The 24989-nt window shown below is 48.1% G+C and overlaps 1 protein-coding gene across 1 annotated transcript; it reads left to right on the top strand.

Annotated features, from left to right (window-relative positions):
- The first annotated feature begins 9769 nt into the window (after positions 1–9769).
- LOC133359544 (E3 ubiquitin/ISG15 ligase TRIM25-like) lies at positions 9770–24456 on the top strand. Its single transcript, XM_061577983.1, has 6 exons — positions 9770–10348; positions 10822–10917; positions 18366–18599; positions 19109–19131; positions 19767–19870; positions 23347–24456. Exons 1-6 carry the CDS (start codon positions 9770–9772, stop codon positions 23907–23909), a joined length of 1599 nt encoding a protein of 532 aa, XP_061433967.1. The 3' UTR covers positions 23910–24456.
- Positions 24457–24989: the final 533 nt, after the last annotated feature.

Below are 24989 nucleotides of genomic sequence, written 5' to 3'. Positions count from 1 at the left end.
AGCTCCGCCAGGCGGGAGTGTGCATCCTGGAGGCCGGTGTCGGACCCGAGCGGAGCGTCAGGTATCGCCGCGAGGTGCTGCGGCGTCGGCATCTCCTCGTCTTCCCCTCCCGAGGCTTGTAGTTCCGGTACGTCGTAGTCGTCTTCCCGATCTCGCTCGTGGGTACGGGTAGTCTTCCTAGTATCCATCCTTTTTGAAGACAGGTTTACTTCTGACGCCAGTTGTAAAGTAGGAACTTGGTGGGAGACGACTTAACGGGTAGCACACTTTTATTAACACCAAACTTATTTACAAGTATGGCCAACTGTAGCCTAAGCTGCGCGGTTCCCCCGGCTACACACCCACAGGCTCTTCTGCCCCGTAGCTTCTCGGGAACCCACCCCGGCTGGGGTATGAGTCTCGACTCCTGGGTCCCACAGCCTCGCCCCACATGGACGTCAGACCCCGGGTCCCACAGTCTCGCCTCTGAGCCGCACAGGGCCCCGGCCCTTACAAGGACAGCGGGACTAGGGGTCTCAGGGCCCTATCTCTCCAACTCCGTCTTCGATCTTCACTGGTTAACAACTCCCCGAGTATTCCCGCGCGTCCTCCTTTATAGTCCTCCGCTCCCGGAGAGACGGAGCCCATGCGGACGTCGCTGAGAGCGCCCACCCCAGTTGACCAATCACCACGCGCTGTAGCCACGATCCTTTTTCCCATCTTGTGTCAGCGCACACAAGCACGCACCACGCGCTGCCACGTGATCCATCACTGTCAGCGCGCGTCACCACTATACCACGCGATGTAGCCACACCCGGCGCGCTCACACACGCGCCCCCCTTGTCAGCGCGTACCGCCACTACATAGACAACACGTTCTACTTAATTAAATAGACTTTTTAATGAATGTTTTCTCCTACAACATCAGAGTGCAGCGCCACATTAAATACGCACTACAATTAAAATACCTTAAAGCGATTTGAAGCATGTCTTTTTTTTGGGGGGGGGGGGCAGAGCTTTGTGACGTCATATTTGAGGGGGGTCTGACTTTTTGTGACGCCGTGTGACGAAGGGGGGGGGGGTCAAAAATCGTGTGACGTCATTTATGGACGGCCCCTATGAAGGCCGGCACAGCACACTAGGGGGTGGGTGGCCAACACCTCGCCCGGCCGCCTTTGTCTCCCCAGTGGTGATGTTTACATACCGTACCAGGAACTATTTTTTCAGGCTGAGTCTACCTAGGGGAGGCCCATGACCGGTTCACCAACACCAGTGAATATTATCAGAATTGGTCCAGGCTCTCCCCTAGGTCGACTGAGCCTCAAATTAGTACCTGCTGCGATGTGCAAACGTCGCCACTGGGGAGACAAAGGCGGGTCGAGCGTGGTGCTGGTCACCGACCCCCTTATGTGCCACAGTGCCGGACTTCATAGGTGCTACTAGCAAACAGCACTTTCCCCTACAGTCTGCTAAGGCTACATTGGGGATAATTTTCTTTGGGTTAGTGGGTTGGTCTGGATGCTTTTGTCTGTGTGTGTCTTTGTTACTGTGTCTGTGTCTTTGTTACTGTGTCTGTGTGTCTGTGTGTGTATTTTTGTTTTTGGTGCTGACCACCCACCCCCTCGTGTGCGAGAGTACCAGCCTTCACAAGCTCTGCTACTTGCTACTAACAGCCCTTTCCCCAACAGTCTGTTAAGGCTACACAGACACACACAGATAAACACACACACTCACACACATACAAACACACAGATAGACACACGTACATACACACATACACAAAGATAAAAAAGATCCCCCGTATAGCCTTAACAGACTGTAGGGGCAAGTGCTGTTAGCGAGCACCTATGAAGGCCGGCACGGCGCACGAGGGGGTGGGTGGCCAACACCACGCCCGGCCGCCTTTGTCTCCCTAGCGGCGATGTTTACACATTGCACCAGGTACTTATTTGAGGCTGAGACGACCTAGGGGAGGCCCGGGACCGGTTTACCAACACCATTGATAAATATTATCTGAATCGGTCTTGGGTCTCCCCTAGGTCGAATCAGCTTCAAATGAGTACCTGGTGCGATGATACAAAGGCGGGTCTCTGCCAGGCTGGCCTTCATAGGTGCTATTCACTAGCAGCACTTGCCCCAATAGTCTGTTAACGCTACACGCGGGATCTTTGTCTTTAGTGTATAGTCATGTGTGCAGTATTGGGTGGAGCGGTGGTGCAGTGGTTAACACACTGGCGGGGGAGAGAGGGGGGAGCCACGGTTCTCTCTGACGCCATCGTCCCTCGCACCGCATCGCACGCCGCGTGGCGCTCAACGCCGAGAGGGCAGAACTCCACCACGGGCGTGCTGGGAACATGCATCACGTGACGCTACGGGGTGACGCGCGCTGTCCCCTCGCGGTCACTCACTCGTTGTGCGATAAACCAGGGTGGGAATTGGATGACATCAATAGGGTGGAACTACTCGTGGTGTAAATTTCGATTCAAAGCTTTCGTAACTGCAGGGATTCATCTTCTTAGTTCTTTCGGAAAAGTCACGTAGAAGGGAAATAATAAAATAATAAAAATAAAACATAATAAAATAATTCTCACGACGTTTCGGCCACAACGCAAGCAGCCGTCCTCAGGTGAAGAACAGGTCTGTCGGGAAGACAGCGTCTGAATGAAACACCACCAGGCTTGGAGCGTATATTTAAGCTGGGTTGGAGGGGGAAGAGCGCCTAGACATAATAATTTGCATATCAAGAGGAATTTAGCATATTTATGGGAAATGCAGATATGGGATTAGTCACTACTTGTGAAATGCGTAAGAGTTGAGCGGGGGTTTTAAAAGTCATATTATGCCCGTGCATTATGCAGGATTAGCAGCATCAAATGGAGGGAGTAGGGTTAGCAGTAATAAAGGGCATAGACAGAGAAGCCACACCTAGTAGTAGGAGGAGGTTTTTCACCACCATTATTATTCATAATAAAGGTTTGCTTTGATTAATATTTTAATTGATTTGACTTTGAAGTTGGTTAAATAATTAAGCGCCTAATATATTTCGAGAGTGAATACCTTCCATTACAACACGACTAACATGCATTAATAACACACAGATACTGTGTGTTATTACAGGGAGAGTGACACAACATACTCCAAATATTCAGCAGCTGTCAGGGTTGGAATCCAACCCACGACCTCATGCATACCAGGCGAAGGAGTTAACGTCTCCTAGCCACCACGGCGCCCCTGTGTGAACGCTAATCGCATTGTGCTCTGGGCTGTGTTTGAGATTACTATTTTCTTCATTGCTGGCATGGGTTTGACTTGTTTTGCTATTTTTTTTCATTTTTGTGACCCAGGTAACTTTTGTCAATGGGACTTATCCTAATCTCCTGAGTGCTCACCTCGTTGAACTCAAATTAAACTCGAATCGATCATCATCAGCAGCATCAGCAGAAATATCATCAGCAGCAGAATACATAACAACAGCAGGAGCAACAGCATTATCAGTGGTAACTCCATCGTTAACATCGTGATCAGTATCAGAAGTAGGACCATAATCAATAATAATAATACAATCATTATCAGCAGTAACAGAATAATCAATAGCATAAGCTGCAGCATCATCGCTAGCATCACCAATATTATCAGAAGTAGGACCAGCAGCATTAATAACAATATTATCATTAGTAGTAGTAACAGAATCATCAGAAGCAGCAGCATCAGCATCATTCTTGCAACCGCCACTCATCTTGGTATCTTGAGTTCTCACCTGGTTAAACAAATCGACTTTAACACGTAGGCTTTCGCGACCAATATTATCAATAATAAAGATTTCTTGGGTTAGATCGCGTAAATATAAATAAACTTGATTGTGTTCTGGGTTACCTGTGAATTGGAATCACATTGTATTGTGGGTCAAGGGTCCAAATATTCTGGGTGAATAAAAAATAAAATCTGAAAATCTTTATTCAAGATTGTCATCCAGGCTTGAATGTGTTTCTCTCAGAGCTGAGCCTGACTGCCTAGTGTTATATTACGCGAGATTAAACCCGGTACGATTTGTAAATCTACAGCATGCGCCTTCACATGTAAGTGCTGTCTGTAGCATTGGGCCAAATTCTATGGCGTGTCTCGTGGCATTTATAGCTGCAAACTCAATCAGTTATGATGATGAATTAATCCTGACTGATGGATGATGATGAAGAGCATGATGACGATAATAATAACAATGACTATGCTTGGTAACGATGACCACCACCCGCTCACCTGCACCCAACACTCTCCTACCTGACACCTGTCACTCCTTAACCCACGACCCACCCAGCCATCTACAGAGACCCTCCCTCCCACGTGCCCACACTCACCTGCTCGGCCATACACCTGCCCATCCTGCTACCTGTTCCTCCTACCCTCCCACCTGCCCACCCACCGCCCACCTTCTCGCCCACCTTCTCGCCTGCCCACCTTCTCGCCTGCACACCCTCTCACCCGTCCACCTCATGCATATTCAAGCGCCCATTCCCGGCTGATCTCCCTCCCCCTGATCGCCTGCAAACCTGCTGACTCACACACCCGCACGAAGACAAAGATCCCCCATATAGCCTGAACAGACTGTTGGGCAAGTCCTGTTAGCGAGCACCTATGACGGCTGGCATGGCACACGAGTGGGTGGGTGGCCAGCACCAAGCCCGGCCGCCTTTGTCTCCCTAGTGGCGATGTTTATACTCTGCACCAGGTACTCATTTGAGGCTGAGTCGACCTAGGGGATGCCCATGACCGGTTCAGACAATGGTCACTGGTGTTGGTGGCCGTGAGTGGGAATCGATCTTGGGTCCGCAGGTTCGTAGCACAACGCAACTAACCACTACAACACCAATCTCCACCTACACACACACACCTGTACAACCACCAATACGATCACCCTCCTACCCTCCCACCTGATCCCCCCCTCATTTACACGTGAAGTTACGAGATCATTTGTCAAATAATTAACAATATAAAGTTTAATATTTTTAAACACAATTTTAATATATCATGCTCAAATAAATCCTGAACAAATAAATGGCAATGAATGAGACGGCATACTTTTTAAAAAAATGTATAAGAATGTTTTACAAGGTACGGTTTGGTGAAGAAACCCACAAAGCCTCACCATAGCCCAACGACATCAGTTCAAGGGACAAACCATCACCGTTTGCCTGGCCACTGTGGGTTTTGTAGAAATCGCGACCCGACTAACTAAAAAAATTGTTTCATAAGTACGTGAAACGTGACGAATGGAAGCGTTAGCAGAACGCCTTCACCAGGCGAGATTGTCTATGGCAACGCACGCAGCCTCACTCCAGCCAGCCGGTCACACCGCTCTGGCTATGGAAGCGACCTTGATGGTAAAACACGAATCTCTACCCCCCAACCCCTATTCTGTCCCCAATTGTTGTATCGGTCCACTACCACCAAACAACTTCGTCACATGTTTGGAAAAAGTGATGGATGCCATTCAGGACAACAAAACAGGATATATATATAAATATCTGTGCAAGTAGAAAGAATTAATAACGCGATATTCGCGGACGATGTACATGAGATGGAAGAAAGCTGCGTAGTTTTACTGCAGGGAATTGTTCATACCCCAAATGAGTCAGGAAAGGATTCAGGACGGAAGATTGACGTGGAAAAGACAGAAACGATGATGTTAGGAAGGGAGGGCATTGAGCAAGAAGTGGTAATAGAAAGAAGCAAGATTGTGAATTTAAAATAATTTGTATGCTTGGGCAGTCTACTGACATGGGACGACTGCACGAAAGACACAATAAGAGCGAGGATCACAAAGGTAAAAAAGGAACAGCATGATGCAGTGATATTTGAAAAAGCAAGCAAATCAGCTACGAGACCAAACTGAACATCTTAAGAACATGCGTGTTCAGTACAGCTTTGTATTCATGCGAGACTAAGAGAAATAATATATTGGCACTCGAAATGTATTGCTACAGAAAGGATACTGCCTCTAAGCTGGACCCAAAGAGTGACAATCGTAGAAGTAAACTCTGAATATACTATACTTATATTACCAAGTAAGGCTCACTGAGCTATATAGCTCTTTATCAGACGCGACCTGGCCACACATGATATCTCAACAAAGTTGCTTATCATGTGGAAATGTATAGCAGCCAAATACTCTAAACGCGTGTTTCTAAATGTGGAGGAAAAAACCGGAGGACCTGGATTAAAATCCATGCGACTACGGGGAGAACGTGCAAACTCCAAATATACAGGTGTTAGGGTCGGGTTCGAGCCCATGAACTCATGCATACGAAGCGAGGCAGATAACGTCTCTCCACCTGATGCAGGCCGAATTTTTGGGGTTTTTTTACGGAACGTATGTATGTTGTCAGTGTCGTCAATGTAGTATAGTGGTGTCGTGTATCATAGTTTAGTGTAGTGTGTAGTGTACAGTCGTGTATCGTGTGTGATCTATAGTGTGTATCGTGTGTGGTGGAGTGTAGTGTATAATGTGTCATCGTGTAGTGTATATTAGTGCTGTATAGTTGGATGTATGTTGAACTTCTTTCGCAACATACGTAGCCAACCGTGCTTATCGGAGGTTCGGAACACGGTTATTATAAATGTGTTGTGTTAGTTGTACCTGCACACCACCGCCAACGATGCATCGCCAAATGCTGTTCTCATCTCGACCGGGAGGCAGCAATTACCAACCCACCCCAGCTGCATTGTCGATGTTAGACGCACGGCGGTCAAACCACGACTCTGCAATGCTCAGAGCTGGACTTTGGACCAAATTAATAGAATAATCAAACTCTGTATGGGTGCATGCCTGGAATTGATAATGAGGCTTAAACCATCAACTCGTTTCACCAGAGAACTGCGTTTAATTACAGGCGACTGCTTGGAATCGAAAGCCTGCATCTCAGGATGTGTTATTAAATCCTTTATATTAAGTTCACTTGCTTGCTTGCTTGCGCGCTTACGACCGTGCAAATCTTTTGGTCGTTTTTTAACCCACTTCCCGTGATCCAATCGAGCTGACATTTTGCACACAGACTCGTTGTGCGTGACAATTTATCTTCGTGAATTTTATTTCCAAAATTTTACACTTTGTAGGGAAAAAAATTATATTTAATTACCAATTGCTTAATGGTGGCAGGCAATCATCTGACCCATAGGTGGCAGCCATCTCAAGCCAGAGGACGAGAGGACTCTAGCACAATCATACAAAAACTGAAAACCTTATAATCCTGATATACGACTTTCCTTATATTTAATTTAAAATACCAATGTGATAAAAATGAATCTCTTACTCAAAAAAAACAGAAATGAATAATAAAAAAAACCGATGCCACGCATATGAAGGATTTATAGTGAAAAACTTTGTTTTTACGGGTTAATTTTTTACGATTGTGACCATGTTCTTACAAAGTCCATTGTTGGAACTGGTTAAAGCCAACGGCGCGAATCTACAGGTACATCTAGACAGGTTAGTGTGATGCGGGGCTTGTTTTTACATTCCTTAAACATCTGAGCACATTCCATGGGGTGCCTCGTGAGGTTTGTAACCCCGTGTAAAGTAATTAAAAATTCTCATTTCTTGTCTGTGAGCCTTCATAAAAAAAAATATTCACCACTCATCATTTACACACTACTCACCACCCGATATCCACACACACTACTCACCACTCACCATCCACACACACTACTCACCATCCACACACACTACTCACCAGCCACCATCCACAAGGGAGAACATCTCCCCCAACAATAAACCCGTTTCACAGATTTCAGAAGGAGAAAATGAGACCAAGAAAGAACTGCAAAGCATAAACACAGATCCTCGCAGAAGGAAGAGGCAATGACACAAACGTGCAAAAGGCAGCGCCAACTGAATCGCCCTTGCCTTAAATGGACTTGCTCACTACATTCCTGACCTCCTTCAGCCACGAATATTGCATCAAGATCGTCAAGATTCTCAGCTTGTGCATTGCTCACCGTCCCACGGTCTCTAGGCTACACACGTGGAGGTGACGGTGCCTTGGCAATCGCGGCACCTAAACTCTGCAACTCGTTGCCCTTGGAGGTCAATGGGGACTTCCGAGACACTGCTCATCTTCACATCTCCACTAAAGCCGTCTCTGTGTAAAATGGCTTTCTCCCTTTAGTGATGTTCCAATGTCCTTCTCACTTTTTTCCTTGGGTGATGTTTACTATTTTCTGCCGTTCCATGCAGAGCGCCCTGAGAGTGATTGTTTAAGGGCGCTTTGTTAATCTAAATAATAATTAAATGATTATTAAATCGTTTTTATTAAATTATTATTACTTGCCGGACACGCCAGTTGGTTCAGGGCACGGGGCGCTTTGTAAATGAAAATTATTATTATGAAGTTATGATTAAATAATGATGGCAGCAGGTTTATTTCATTATTTTAAATTCATAGTATTACTATATGGCATCATCAAATTATTATTTATCATTACTAAATGCTGTTATGAAATGATTATTGTTTTTTCATAATTATTACTAAAATATTATTTAATTATTATGGGATTCTTAGGAACAAAAATACTTTAAAAATTATTAAATTATTATAAAATCACCATTTACTTATAAAACTATTCTAATAGTTTAATAATTATTAGCACTATTGGCTATGGACGTTGTGAAAGAAGACCAACATACATGAAATAAACCACTGCGACGACGATCTGGGCTTGTGTCTGTCTTTATTATTTCTTCCACAGCTGGACAGCACCTCTCTCTCTGGCACGGCTGCACTCCGTTCCACACGGCTGGTGGTTACTCGCCTCTCTCTCTCAACAGCCCCCACGCGCCGCTGACAGGCGGTGCGCTGGGAGGAAGCCTCCACCCGCCACATAGCCGCTGGCGTCTCGGAGTCGAGCGACGTGGTCCCGCTCTCTGACTCCACACACTGACCGCGAGCTTTCTTCTGCTTCCCCTTATATCCCCTGGCCACGTCACCAAGCCCCGCCTAAAGCCACGCCCCCTCACGAACCTTCGAGATGGTTACTTCCCCCGAGCCTTTTGAGCTCCGCCCCTAACCTCGGCCCATCCCTCTAATTGGGTGATGGCCCAAGCGGCGGAGCCTATCCACTGATCGGCGCTCATCGATTAACTCTCGTATTACACATACACACAACCACCATCCACATAGAATAAAGCGGTCTCCTAGTAATTGCATTAATAAAAACAATATTTGACAGATGAACAGAGGATGCATGAAGCCAGTAGTTAAAATAATTAGTTGATAAAGGTTGAAGACGATTAAAAACTGTGAATCTTAAATAAACAGGCCTTGCAAGAAAAAATGGAAAAAGACACATATGGGGATAAAAACCTGTTAGCCTTTACATCAGAATGTCTGTACAAGGTGCTGTTCCACTGTGGCAATGCACACAGCCTGACCCTACCCGGTCAATCAGCCTGTAGGACAAACCTTTATCAATGCGTTCCGGGCTGCTGCTACTGCTGGCTTTTGTTTGTAGAAACCTAACACAGTGCGTGACTGTAACGTGACGTCTGAATAGGTGAGCGCTGCGTTGTGGAACATTCAAGGGCGTGTCTCGGGATATTTATAACTTAACTGCAGGTGAAGTCAGTTCATTTCCCTGCTCGTCTCCGCTGTGTGGGCTGCGCACACAGCGTCGCCTGAACAGAAAATACATCTCGTCAATTATATTCAACATCTCAAGAGATTATGAACGTAAAAGCATTTTTTTAAAATATATTTTTCCGAGTGATAGGCAGCGACTAACTTTGGGTGCATCCTCGGGTCATGGCGAGCGCAGCTCCTGCTGAAAACGTGGACCGTGAGTTGACCTGCACCATCTGCCTTGATACGTTTGACTGCCCCTCCACGCTCAGCTGCGGCCACTCGTTCTGCCTCCAGTGCCTGGAGGACGCCTGGAAGGAGGCAGACTTCTACTGCTGCCCGCAGTGCCGCAAGACCTTCCCTCGACGACCCCAGCTGACCAGGAACGTGACGCTCGCCAACCTCATAGAGCAGCTGCGAGTGACTGAGACCATGGCTGCTGTTTCTGCTGCTCCTGCTGGTGTTGTTTTTTGTGAAAACTGCCCAGAAGGCAAGACGCCTGCAGTGAAGACCTGCCTCAAGTGCGACACATCCTTCTGCACGGAGCACCTCGCGCCTCACCTGGAGAATAAAAAGTTTAATGACCACGTCTTGGTTTCACCAAATGTAAACCCTGAAGTCCGCAAGTGCAAGAGGCACAAAGAGGAGCTCAAGTTCTTCTGCAAGCAAGACCTCAGCCTCGTATGCAGGGACTGCATCATCACAGGAGACCACACGGGTCATAAGTTAATCACACTGGAGGATGAGCATCAGACACGGAAGGTGAGGCTCGCGTGGGTTTTGTGGGAGCCACTCAGGAGCGAATGAGAAAACCTGAGCTTAAAAAGTGCAACAACAACATACTCTTAGGTTTTTTTGGTAAAGTCACGTAGGTAAAAATAAATAATAAAAATAATAGAAATATAATTATTCTTATTTAATTTTATTTCTATTATTATTTCTATTATTTTAATTATTTCTTTTTACCTACGTGACTTTACCAAAAAAACCTAAGAGTATGAATCATTGCAGTCACGAAAGCTTCAAATCTAGAATCAACAACATCTCATTAAATCAACACCATCAGGATGGGATGATTCTCTCTCCACGCTCTTTTTTCTTTCAAGCCGACTTCCTTGGACTCATTTCTGGTGGGCAGTTATAGAACGATCACTGTGGAGGGCTCCGTGTGGAGTGGGGCTGAGAGGGAGCAGCTCAGGGAGTGGAGTCTCCTCTGGTGACTTCGTCTCTTACAGAGTGGCGTCGGAGAAGAAACGCGAGCGGTGGAGGAGCAGAGGAGGAAGGCGGAGGCGTCCGTGGGACGGATGGAGGCCACTCGCAAGGTCGTGCAGGTACCACACGTGGGCTTTGTAACCCTGTGACCTCCACCCTGCTTGGAGTCTATGACTCTCTCCCTGTGAGGACAACTCCGTAGATTCAAGTGAACTTTGTTAGTCTTGAGTCAGTGTGTAAGAACTGTGCAGGATGTTGCATATAAAGGCTATGGGTGCTTGACATATAAATGAGAAAAAATGTCACATTTATATAATAAAAGTTCAAGTCTCGTGAGACTGCACAGCATTTAGCAGGTTAACTCCAATGACTGGCAATGGTTGAGATAAAATATAGCAGACTGGAGCAACGACTGCATTGAATTAGAAACCAGAAATTTAACGAGAGAAGATTAAGATGATATTACAGGAAATCGGCTGTCAAATGCTAGAATAAACACAAGAGACGTGACTTCAAGAGAGTAGGGAATGCTGGAAAACACTTTTGCTCTCATGGCATGCACCCAACTCTCAACTAACATAACATAGAGTCTGGCTATTTAAACATTTAAAATTGATTTTGCACGAATCGTGATGTATTAGTGATTAACTCTTAGTGCCGTACATTTTATCAGTCAGTATAATTAGTAATTGTCTACTTTTGATATGTCTTCAAGGATAATGCTATGAACCTGTTTGTATTTTCGCATGCAGAAGTATCCATTGTAATGCAGGGCATCAGGTCAGCTGCTGATATTCATAATAAAAAAACGTAGAGAATATTAGTAACAAAAACAGATAAGCAGATTAAACGTCTCCATCACATATCTGCCTCTGTATAAAAATCATGACAAAAAATGTACACATGCCATCAGCCCCACGACGTGGGAGTGCATCGTTTGAAAGTATTCGGTAAAAGCAAACTATGGACTGATTTCCACACCCAGTGTCTCGGTATCAGAGTCAGGCTTGCTTGAGGTAATGTTGATGTACTGCTCTTAGTTTACAGGCAAGGACCGTTTCGTAATGATACGGGTCCTAGTTAGATGCCAAATTATATAATGCCAAACACAAACATAATAATTAGACTCGTTGCGGAGAATATAACTAAAAAATAAAATAAACAGACATTTTTATTTCCTTACACATCTATCTCAACCTAATACATTAATTCGTAAACACCCCATCGGCTCCACAGTCTTCTGGTAGTGCATCATCTTAGCAGCATTGATTCCATAGCAGAAACGCTGGACTGGTTTATGCATCAAATAACTTGTTGTCGTCTGACGAAGATTCATATCATAGAGGGTCCTGCGTTAATTCAAGCGAGCCTGACTCTGCTGATGAGACACTGCATGCCAAAACCGGTCCAGAGTTTACTCGCACTGAATGAATATAGTTATGTTAGAGTTTCAAGTAAATTTTAAGGATGCAGAACTGCTACCGCAGACTTAAGCACTTTGACCGGCTTCTGGACACCGGTTTATCGCCCGTGGGGGATTCTTGTGGCCCTTTGGGCATCAAGGGTTCGCAGTCTGTGGCCAGCACAACGCATTTTCCCCGAAGCACAATTATTTTGGCCGACTGCTCAGACACGTCGGACACACCAGACCCCGGCCGTACAGGACATGCGGATGAGGTGTCTGGGCGGGGGATGTACGTATGGCTTGAGGTGTGATGGGTGGATGAACCAACAGTGACGCCCTGCTTGTATTCGCACGCACTGCCGCCATTTCACCTCTATAATCTCTACAAGTCCACACCATGGCCGGTGTAACTTGGGGGATGTACGCAGCGGCGCCTGCGGGTAATGTAACCATGCCCTGTCCCCGACCGCCCATGGAGCACGTGTTCACGCCACTCTGTGTTCCTTTCATTAGAGGCTTTGCGCCGTGGCAGTATTTTCTCTTGCTGCTGCACGCGCTTCCGATACTCGCCCGAGCGTAACCTGTAGTGGCACGAGTATGGACAACTGCTTTTTTCCTGAGGTCGTACCAAGTTGAGCCTCCATGGGGGTTTCATTTTCCCGTCCATACATTAGAGAAAGGGGGAGAATCTCGTAGATGCATGTGGGGCCATTCTGTATTACGCCAGGACCCCCAGGACATGCAAGTCCCAGTCCGTCTCGGCCTCATTAACCGCTTGACAGAGCATAGATGTTATGGTCCTGTTCAAGCATTCTACCATTACATCTGTTTGAGGATGGTATGGCGATGTTCTACATTTTCTCGTACCAAATGCGTCACACACTTCGCGCAACAGTTTAGGCAAGAAAATTCGACCCTGGTCAGTGAGAAGCTGCTTTGAGGCACCCTTGTCTAACACGTGGCCGTGTAGAAATGCATCCGCAATGGATGCAGCTGTTTGGTCAGGAAATGGCCAAGCCATTGGCCACCGAGTAAAATACTACACCCCCACCAGGAGAAACCTGTTCCCCTTTTGTGAACATTGAAAGGGTCCCAGGATGTCTACCGCAACCAATTAATCGATTCGGGACACTGTGATGGACTGCAACAGGAGCTGATACATTTGCAATGGTGCTTTCGGCGCTCGCACTCCGTGCCACCTGCGACGAGGTGCAGCAGCTTAGTTTCATGCACGGCTCGCGTCAGCTTACCCCCCGCAGGGAAGTGGGGACCACTAGGCAATGATGGTGTCAAACCTCATCTTATCGCATTAACAGTCCTTCATGGAGAACAACCCGCAAGACTCCCGCAGAGGCAGGAGCATAGTGGTTTGTTTCCACGCACCGCCGCAAAGCCAATAATAACCGTAATCCACCTGCAGCTGCCCTCATTCTGCATGCATGAGCCCAAGTGCTGTCTCTATGTATAACCACCCTGGCTGGTTCTGCATCACTCAGTCAAGCTACGACTATTGGCAACCCAGCTGCGGGTGGTTTACACCGCCCAGCGCCCGACGCACATGCACACCGTTCTTCATGAGGCAACCGAGACAATGCATCCGCGTTACTGGGTCTTACACCTTTCCGATAGACTACCTGGAAGGATTATTCCTGCAGCATTTCTAGCCAGTGTGAGAGCTGGCCAGAAGGCTGGTCTACTCGCAGGAAGTACTGCAGAGCCGCATGGTCCATGCAGACCCCGAAGTCCCTGCCATATAAGTAAGGCTTATACTGCTGAATGAAGCAGACCATTGTCAGAAGTTCCCGGTGGGTAACACAACACCACTGCTCAGCCGGCGACAGGACGCTACTACCATATGCAATGGCCCTTTCAACCCCACCTTTCACCTCAGACAGGACAGCCCCTATACCTCGGTCACTGGCCTCCATGTCTAAAATAAAGGGCAGGGAGAAATCAGGATAAGCCAACGGAGGCGCGTTGGAGAGGCGATCGCGTAGCGTAACAAATGCTTCCTCCTCCTCCCCCCATTTGACCTTCTGTTCTTTAGCAGTCAAAGCATGCAAGGGTTTTGCAATGGTCGCGAACCATGGAACAAACCGTCAGTAATAAGACGCAAACCCGACAAAACTGCACACTTCACCCACATACTTGGGGGTCGGTCAATCTGGTTCGCACGCTGTTTTGTCGGGGTCCATAGCTATCCCGGAAGCGCTCACATTGTCGTCCAAATATCGTACCGAGGTTTGTAATAAATTATATTTAGCGGGTTTCAATAAAAAATTAGTTGAATGTACCCTGGATAACACCACTTGCAACAATTGCAAATGCTCCTCGATCGTGCGACCAAGCACAATAACGTCATCCAAATAAATGAGGCATGAGTCCTATTGAAATCCTGCTAGAACCAACTCCATAAGCCTCTGAAATGTGGCAGGCACCGAATGCAATCCCATGGGAAAACAATTGAACTGATACAGTCCGTGAGGCGTTCGAAATGCAGTTTTTAGTTTAGATGTTTCGTTCAGGGGTAATTGGCAATACCCTGACAATAAATCCAATATCGAAAAAAAATGAGCGCCTGACAACACATCCAGAGAATCGTCCACACGCAGAAGCCGATATGCCTCTGCCATCAAGACCTTGTTAAGTTTCCGAAAATGGACGCAGAACCTTAGACTCCAATCCGATTTTTTCACCAGCATTATAGGGGCTCCCCAAGGTGCTGGTTGATGGTGAAATTATCAGCCGACAACATTTAATCCACCGCCAGTTGTACATGCTCCTTTTCTACAGGACTCATACGGTATGAGTTCTGGCGAATAGGAGCTGCGTCACCCGTATCAATATGGTGCCGCAGCAGCGATATACGGCCAATGTCAAACTTACCCTTACTAAAAACGTCCGAAAATTGCAGGAGCAACGACCGCAATTTGCCCCGTTGTGCCTCAAGCAAATCCGGATTCTCGTTCCATAGTGTTTCAGCCCATTTCCCATTCGACTCGGCCCTTTCTACCACCGCATCCACAATATCCATCGCCACCGAGTCAACCGCCTTGCAACACACAGCCGTCGCGTGAGCCTGGACCACAGCCGTCCCCACACCTACATTTAACACGTACAGAATTGGCACCTGGCTCACCTGCAGGATCGTCTGCGTGCCCAACAGCGGAATCACACGGATCGACAGTGTTGGACAGTGTAAGGAAAACTCCCACATCGAGGTCGGCTAAATCTAATCATTTGCGGTAACGCAATGGGACCAAGATTTGCATGCCTGGCAGAATCTATACCGATTCCCTAACCAAGGCCTGGACTTTTATGTTTGTATCTGACTCACTGCGAATGGAGTAAGTGAAACAATCGCTGCCCTGACAGCATTATAATGCATTTCTGGTCCATCAAAATATTAAGGGGCAATTTTCTCAAAAAGTCGGTGCTCAACAGGCAAGGCACAGCCAGTGTCTTAAAAATCAAAACAGGCCCCGACATTGCAATTTCCCAAATCCTTACACATGCCTCGAGCTGCCCCATGATTCTCATGCTCCCACCGTTAGGTGCCACACACGCATTCACTACCAGAATCACATAATGAGCATGTGACGGCAACATGTCATACATAATTTCCGAGATAATGGTGGCCGAGGCACCAGTGTCGATCAAAACGCGCACCTTTACCCCCTCAATGGAGCTGGCCACTGCTGATGTGTCTGCAGCAGCTGCCACCACCCAGAAAGCCAACCTTTTCCATTCAATGCCCGACTTGGGACACCCTCCTGACAACTAATGGATGTGAGTGAAAATGAAACTTGGAACACCGGATGCCCAAGATGCTTGAGGTGGTGTTTCGGCCCGGGTGTCTGGTGTGTCGCGACTTGCCTGCTATGGCTGTGGCTGTGGAGCAGTCATTAGTGGGAAGGTGGATGCCGGCAATGTCGTCGTTGGTCGGGCGTCGCACCGGCATCTCCACGCGATGTGTCCTGGCTGTTTGCACTGGAAGCAGATGATGGCGGGACCCCACTTTGGAGGGGTCGCCTCCTCCCTCGGCCCCCAACCTCGAGGCCATCGCGATGTCTCCCCTTGCCGCTGAGCTCAGCCTTGCACCGCCACCGCCACCTTCTTCCCCTGCTCCGGATCCTCCTTCTGTTTATATAAAAAATCACATATCAAATGTCCCAAAAGTAGTAGCGCATTTATTCAAGTGTACCATTGCCGCGTCTGATATGTGCGTGCGAGCAACGTGAACATTTGGCGTAGCAGACGGAACAAAAGCTGGAAAGTGTGCAAAGCAGTGGGGAGAGGCGCATCCTCGAAATGACACTGAGACTGAAAGAGGGACACGTGGATGAGAGGACATGGACAATAACGAGACATCATTCACTGTTTATGTACGTGTGTTGAAATTCTTTTGCACCGTACGTGGCCAACCGTGCTCATTGGATGTGTGGGGGGGGGGGGGACGGACAACGCACTAAACACAAAAAACAGTTCTAAAGAAATTAGTTTTCGTTCTCCGCTGACCGGACTGTTGAGGCTTTGCCAAACACGGGCTCATCTGCCCATGCCACCACTCCAGGGGACTGGTGCATGCTTTCATGTGCCTGCAGGCACCTGGCCACCCACAGATAGGTCTGCGCCTCCTTCTCCATGATGAGCAATATGACTCCCATCTCCTGCGCCAACATCAGCATCTTCTTCATGGCTAGTGAGTCCAGCGCTGTCTTGTCCAATCGCAGGTATGCCGCCTGCCCGAGTGCCATCAACGCGCTATGGTAAGCGAGGGGCATCTCAGCCTCTTCCCGCCTCCGCTGCAGGAACTTCCTCCGTCTTTTGGATGGAGTATCTCCCCATTTGCCTGTTGAAGAGTGGCCGTTCGTCCTTTAGGCATGGCTCAGAACGCCGCGAGGGCATCGTCATCAAGGGCGGTCAGCAAAGCCCTCAGTGCTTCCCCCTCTGTCCAAGCTATTTCTTGATAAGCTGCCTCAAACTTACGGGTGAAAGTGGCCCAGTCACCTCCTGCTGCCATAAACTCGTTGACGGGAGTCATCCGTTGTGGACGGTCCGCTGCTCTCTCTTGTGCCGAGGGGGCTGCAGCTGAATGGCGGCCGTCGATCGTGCAGATCCCGCAACTCCCCCTCTCGCCGCAGCCACGCCCAACTGCAAGATGAGCTGTGCGACTGCCGCCAATAGTTGGTCCAGCCATCCCACCACCTCGCTCCACCCCTCCGTGATTTTTGGCTGCTATCGTACGGCCCCCTCCCTCCACATTCCCGCCACAGCTTCTTCTTCACCTGCGGGGTTGCTGACCGAGACCCTGCCTCCTTTGGCTGACTGAAGGGGGGTCTTTTCCGCGTCCTCTCCCTCGTTTCAGGTGGCTTTTATCTCTGGTTATAATGTGACACGATGATACCACCCTACTTCTGACACCAGTTGTAACAACTCCAGGAGACACTACTCTTGTGATGATATTTAGTGACGACACCTTCACATGACAGGCGAAGACGCCGACTCCATCAGCAGCTTCAAGCCTCTCCTCTCGACCCATTTTATCCCTAGCGTGGCCTATCCCTTGACCTTCGGCCATGACCCTTCTCCAGAACCTTCTGGATGGCTCTATACCCCTGATCCGCACCTGCTCCCTTCTCTCACTTGGCCACATCCCCTATTCTCGATCCTTCTCCTAGACCCCAAAATCCTTCCCTGTCTGTCCCTTAACCTGTCATTACCCCCTGTTGCCCCTAGTCTTTTCCCATGCTAACTCCCTGGTCATTACTTCCTGTGACAGCTAATCCCCTGTACTGTTTTTACACATATTTGGTAGTTTTGTTCAAAAAGACGTTTAGGATGAAGGTATCCAGGGGGAACAAATTAGAGGTGAGTGGGCGGCCAGGTGGTATAATGGAACAAGAGGCGAGGCAGTCGATGATTTCACAGGAGTCAAAAATAGGGAGTATGGCGGCTTGGACTATATTATTACTGGCCATATGATCAATGTGGAGGACAAGATAACACCGAGATACTTAAAGTTATTGATCTGCTCAATGGCAATCCAGCGACAATGTCAAGGCAGCGAAAACTAGGTTTGAAGTTTCCAGAAAACAATGTGACTTTGTTCTTTACATAATGGTATATGAGTTTATAGAATGCATCCCACGCCCCTTGCAGAATTCCATGGTCCAGACCAAGGCTCGCATCTCAGGCGAGTTCACCCGCATGAGGGCGATGCTGGATGAGGACGAGAGGGCAGCTCTGGACTGCGTGGACTTGAAGGGGCGTGAGCTGCTGTCCCAGATCGAGGAGAACATCGCTCATTACCAGCGCGAGATCAGTGACCTCATGGCAGCAGCCACGCGCCTGCGCGCTCTACAAGAGGAGAGGGACTCGCTCACGTTCCTGCAGGTAGAACACTCACAGAGCCAGGGCGAGTGCCCAGTTCGCGTGTTCATTACATTTATAAACGAGACACATGCAATGTAACACAAAGCACAAGATAACGCAACTTGTATCGTCAACACAACCCATAGCACATGCATTCTGAAATTAAATGTATAATCAATTTCACCAACGTGGATTTGTATATTAGATGTTCACCCTGTTAAACTATAGACTCTGCTAACGCGACGCGCTGGCTGTAATTCACCCTCACAGTGCGTACTTATTTAGAATGTTGGTTCACAATCACTGCTAATCGATATCGAGTGCTACAGACGCCTCTTCCCATGACATCGGGAACTGAGTGGCAACTGTTTGGGAGGCCACACCTTGCTGATGAAAACCATCGAGTTCACAACCAACAACACTGGGATAAGCGAATGGCTGAGCGCAGCCTCCTCGCGTCTACAAATCACCGTGTGATTAACGTGGCTGGAGGTGAACTGACTCGCGCCCCCTGTGTCTGACTCCTGCAGGTTCACCTGAAAGAGACAAACCGGTATGGACTCATGAAGTCACACAGATTAACATACGGGGTGACGCCTTGTGTGGGACATTGGTTGCGTGATGATGATGATGTGTGGTATGATCCTGTGAGTGATGGTATATGTTGATGCTGTGTGATGATGTTGTGCATGATGATGATAATGTGTGGTATGATGCTGTGTGAAATGATACTAAATGATGGGACCTTTTTGCCAGTATGATAGTATGAAAAATAAGAATAGGTTTTACCCTTTCTGGCAATAAAACAGTTGTTAAGATATTCAAGCGGCAATTCGACACGTACTTGTGATGAACCTGCAAACAAACATGCTCACTGGTCGCCTTTTGGCGTTCTCTGGTCTGACACTGGTGAGACTCGGCCATAAAGAAGGCCGTCTCTGTTCTAGACCAATCAGTTTCAAAGGCATTGCATCATATATATTTATCTGACAATGTTCGTTTGCATTTAAACCACAAGTAGGTGTGGTTAATGCAGATTGTATTCCTTACAAAAGGTTTCTATTTGGTGTTTGAACATCAGAGCACCTAGTTTATTGCCAGAAAGGGCAAAACTTATTCTTATTTTTCATGAGATGATGCTGTGTAACACACGGGTTGTGTGAGTCACTGCTGGTTCTGGTCTCACAGGAGATACGCTCAGAAGGGATCTCTACCCTCATCTCCCAGTGAAAAAGATATCGCCTCGATCATCACCCTGCAGGGAGCTGTGGTCAACCTGCTGGCATTCATGTGTGAGTTCCACGGACTCTTGCTACGTGTGCATCTGTTATTGTGCACATAATTGCGCTTGTACATGTATGTTGTAGAGCGGTAGTGTCGTGGTTAGTGCACTGTGCTACGAACCTGGCGTCCCGAGTGTGAATTCCGCTCAAGGCCAACACCAGTGATGGGTTATCTGAACCGGTCCTGGACCTACCGTAGGTCGACTCAGCCTCAAATGAGTACCTGGTGCGGTGTGTAAACATCACCACTGGTGGAGACAAAGGCGGCCTGACGTGGTGCTGGCCACTCACCCCCTCGTGTGCCATGCGGGCCTTCATTGACACTTACTAACAGAACTTTACATAAAAGTCAGTTGAGGATATACGGAGGTATCGTATCTTTGTAATAGTGTATAGATCTATATTGAACTTCTTTCACACCAACCATGCTAACCGGAGGTGTATGGGTTTATGGATGAGCGAGAGTGAGTACGGATGTCCAGTGAAGGTGGGATGGTTTGTGCACTGATATACAAACATGGTCACCAACAGACTATTCACGGCCATGGCTAACATCAGTGGTGAGTGTATTCAGAACCAATTTTGGAGCTCTCCTAGGTCCACTCAGCTTAAATGAGTACCTAGTACGTCTTGTAAAGATCGCCACTGCAGACACAAAGGCTGCCTGTAGGATTTGTATGGTTCAATTATAAAAACACACAGGACCCCATTCAAACCCAAAGTGGCATGGTCTCAGCTAGCTGATGAAAGTTGCAAGCGAGAATGTCATCATCGCTTGTGGCTGTGGTTGGCATCGCCCCCCAATCTTCCAGATGTCGAGGGGAAATGGGTGATGTTAAGGACTGTGGCTCATGCAGCTGCAATGGCTGTTTTGGGTACACGTTCAGACCGCCCCAGAGACCCTGGCTGACAGAGGAGGTGTTCAGGATGGCTGAGAAAAAGCGAAAAGCCCACTCTCATCGTTTACAGCATCCCACGTCAGAGAATGAGGAGGCTTACCACAGCCTTCGCTCGGAGGTTCAGAGAGCCGTGAGGTGCTACAAGGATGGGTAGTGGTCGCGGGTTGCTGATGAGATGGAGTCTGTCTCAATGGCCTGCGATCCCAAATCGCTCTTTAACTCCATCAAAAAAGTTACCTGAAGCATCACACCTATTACGATCATTAGGGGAAAGAACGGTGATCCAATCTCTGAGCCCAGGAACAGGTTTGCAGATTTGCTGAGAATTTCTGTGAGGTCCTCGGAGAGGGAAAATCCCTCAGCCTGGAAAACATCGTAGGACAAAGTGGAGATGACCCCTTGTGAGTGGCCGGCTGAGGTGCCATCTATTGGGGAAGTACTGACGGCGATCCAGAGTCTGAGACCAGGAAAGGTACCGGGCAGAGATGATCTCCCAAGCAAAATGCTGAAGGAGGATGGCATTTGTGCACAGACTGTCTACATGACATCATAACAACAGTCCAGACCACTGGACGGGTTCCACAGGATTGGAAGGATGCCCTGGTGGTCCCCCTCTTTAAGAAGGGGGACCGCACAGACTGTAACAACTACAAGGGCTTCTCACTCCTCAGTGTGCCGGGACAGGTTCGGCAAGGATTATTCAACATCGCCTTGCCAGGCACGCTGAGGAGAGGCTTGCGGAGCCCCAATAAGGATTCAGGAAAGGGCGGTGCTGCACAGATGCATCAGCCAGTCATCTCAGTCAGTCGACCCGTGGCACCTGGATCTGTCCCGTGACCTCCTGCCAGCGGACGTTCGACACTTCACGTGGCCTCAACGTGCACATAGCCTGGCACAAGCGTCGTGGTGACATCACCGCCACTTAGTGGCGATTTGCGGTTGTTGTTGTTTTTCACAGAGACATTATGGTTGAGATTTTTAGGATTCATTATTAGTCCTTGAGACTGCGATTTCCAGACTCAGACACAGTTAGGATTCTTAGGGTTCAGTGTTAATGCCTAAAGCTCTCAGAATGAAAGGCACCTTTAGGATTCTTTGTTAATATTCAGAGGTTTATCAGACAAACAGCCAAGGGCTTCACCCTGGTTGACCGTGTAAATCACTGCATAGGAACAAAGGTAAATTACTATAGATCGTTTATCAATATACCGACACATTAACATATACTGTAGCACACACACAGATGAGTGTAAATCACTATAACAAGAGGTCTATTAACACTCCACGTGTGTACGATTGAGTGAGCATGCTGTTTCTAATTTGCGTGTGAGTCTTTGACACACACACGCTTTGCTGATATTCTTAGGATTAAGAATGATTAGTGCTTGAGGCAGCGAGATACAGACACCTTGCGGATTATTATGGTTCAGTGTTACAGCCTGAAGCTCTCAAGGCAACTTTAAGTTGTATTAGACAGCCAGACCAAGGCGTAACCTGATTTGCCTGTGTAAATCACTACACAGCCAACACACAAGTTAATTACAAAAGAACACGTATTAATATATACCGATACGTTTATATAGACAGAGATCCCTCGTATAGCTTTAACGGACTGTTGGGGCAAGTGCTCTTAGCTCGCACCTATGAAGGCCAGCACGGCACATGAGGGGTGGGTGACCAGCACCACGCCCGACCACCTTTGTCTCCCAAGTGGCAATGTTTACACACCGCACCAGGTACTCATTTGAGTCTCAGTCGACCTAGGGGAGACCCAGGACCGATTCCGATAATCGTCACTAATGTTGGCCGTGAGCAAGATTCAAATTGGGGTCACTGCGCTAAGTACTGTGCTACCACTCTCCGCGACCATTAATCAATGTTTATGAATAGCACACACACACACGAGTGCACATCACTACAGTACTGCTACAGTATTACAGTGGTTAGTGCGCTGCGCTACGAACCTGGCGACCTGAGTTCGATTCCCGCTTACGGCCGACACCAGCGGTGGATTATTTCAACCGGTCATGGGCCTCCGCTGGGTCGACTCAGCCGGGTTTTCCTGGATGTTTCTGTTGCGTGTCGTCACTTTAAGATGTTCTTTGTTCATGTTTTTTGTCTGTTGCCGTGACGCCCGAGTCAAGAGCCGCATGGCTCACAGGGCTATACCTAATATTAAACAGAAACTGAGTCGCTGGTTCGGTGTGTAAACGTCACCACAGGGGAGACAAAGGCGGCGGGGAGTGGTGTTGGCCAACCCCACCCCCTCGTGTGCCGTGCCGGCCTCCACATGTGCTCACCAAAAGCACTTGTTCCTACAGTCTGTTAAAGGCTACACAGGAGATCGTTGTGTTTGTTGTACACACACAGAGAAGCTGCGGCAGTGTTGATATCCACGCTGCACACGGTGTAGGGAGGCCTGACAAAGTGTCATTACATATCATCACACCGATAGCTATACATTATGTTGTATAATGATGCTCATTATGAATTGCTCTATTGTAATGTATGTGCGTGGTAGTTCACGAGTGCTGTTGTTATAGCTGTGCTGTTGTTACACGGCGACTGTGATTATCGTTACTGCAGATGGACGCTCATCGAGTCTGGACCAAAACTCGGCCCACAACAAACTCCAGATTTCCTCGGATCTCAGGACGGTTACGCGGACCGCTGTCTCCCAGGGTCGCCCTGATCACCCACACCGCTTTGATCACTGGCCACAAGCCCTGAGCTCCGAGAGCTTGTCGTCGGGTCAACACTACTGGGAGGTGGACGTGGGGGGTGCGGCGGGGGGCTGTGTGGTTGGAGTCGCGTATAGGACAATCGCACGCAAAGGGAGTGGTAAAGAATGCAGCCTGGGACAGAACGACTCATCCTGGATGTTATATAAAGATAACAACAGCTGCTCAGTTTGGCATGGTGGTGTAAAGAGCTCAGTTGCGGTGAGGGATCCTCCCCGGAGAGTCGGGTGTCACCTGCACTGTGAGGCGGGATTGCTGTCGTTTTACCGCGCTGACTCAATGGAGCTGTTGCACTCCATTCACCACTCGTTTAGTCAACCGCTCTACCCCGCACTGAGTGTGTGGGGTGATGGTGACTCAGTGAGGATTCTGGATCTGAGTCGTGCGTCCTTAGAGCACAGAGCGTGAGCAGCGCAGAGAAACGGGCACAACGCACAGACTCATGCACACAAAGACACAGATCCACCATGAAGCCATGAAGCCTTAACAGACTGTTGGGGCAAGTGCTGGTAAGCGAACACCTATAAAGGCCGGCACGGCACTCGAAGGGGACGATCGCCAACACTACGCCTGGCCGCCTTTGTCTCCCCAGTGGTGACGTTTACACACTGCACCAGGAACTCATTTGAGGCTGAGTCGACGTTGAGAAGAATAAGGTTGGCCTGTGTTGTGCCCAGTGTAAGAAATTAAAGAAGAAGTACCCTCTACATGGCGTGTCCCGGAAGTCGCTCATTACATTTGTGGGAGTGGGTTGGTGTGTGTATGCCTATATATGTACGTGTCTTTGTTATTGTGTCTGTGTCTTCGTGTCTGTGTCTTTGTGTCTGTGTCTGTACGTTCATTGCGTGTGTCTGGGCGTGGTTCTGGCCACCCACCCGCTCGTGTGCCAGTGCCAGCCTTCATAGTTGCAACTCGCTACTTACAGTACTTGCCCCAACAGTCTGTAAAGGCTACATGTGAGATATTTGTCTTTAGTGTATAGAGGGGCCTGTGTGTAGTGTGGGGTGGAGCGGTGGTGCAGTGGTTACCGCATTGTTGGGGGAGGGCGGGGGGAGCCAAGGTTCTCTCTGACCCCATCGCTCGTCATATTGCACCGCACGCCACATGGTGCTCAACGCCGAGAGTACGGAGTTCCACTGCGGGCAGGGCATAGATAGAGAGAAGTCACTTCTAGTATTAGTAGGAGGAGGTCTTTCACCACCAATATTATTCGTAATAAAAGTTTGATTTGATTTCTATTTTAATTATCTGTTCTCAGACTTAGACTTGGACATGCAGCCACAACCTTCGATTCATGGGATAACGCCTCCCTCTGCTGACAAAATAGGAACTGTGTTTTGACTCTGAAGTGGGTTAAAGTAATTAAGCGCCTGATATATATCTACAGTGAAGATCTACCTTACACTACAACACGACTAATATTGTCTCAACACGCATTAATAACACACAGACACTGTGTGGTATTACAGGGATAATGACAACGCAAAC

Source organism: Lethenteron reissneri, chromosome 65, assembly GCF_015708825.2.
Source record: "Lethenteron reissneri isolate LAM-NWPU_2019-01 chromosome 65, ASM1570882v1, whole genome shotgun sequence".
NCBI lineage: Eukaryota > Metazoa > Chordata > Hyperoartia > Petromyzontiformes > Petromyzontidae > Lethenteron > Lethenteron reissneri.
The sequence above is the reverse complement of the archived record's forward strand: the minus strand, read 5'-3'. Positions and strand labels throughout refer to the sequence as shown.

What these genes read in the sequence shown, in the direction of transcription:
- LOC133359544 (XM_061577983.1), top strand. Translation starts at nt 9,770, where the DNA reads ATGGCGAGCGCAGCTCCTGCTGAAAACGTGGACCGTGAGTTGACCTGC. An exon ending in CCACTCGCAAGGTCGTGCAG is followed by an intron (nt 10,918 to 18,365) that starts GTACCACACGTG and finishes CGCCCCTTGCAG; the next exon opens with AATTCCATGGTCCAGACCAA. An exon ending in CAACCTGCTGGCATTCATGT is followed by an intron (nt 19,871 to 23,346) that starts GTGAGTTCCACG and finishes TCGTTACTGCAG; the next exon opens with ATGGACGCTCATCGAGTCTG.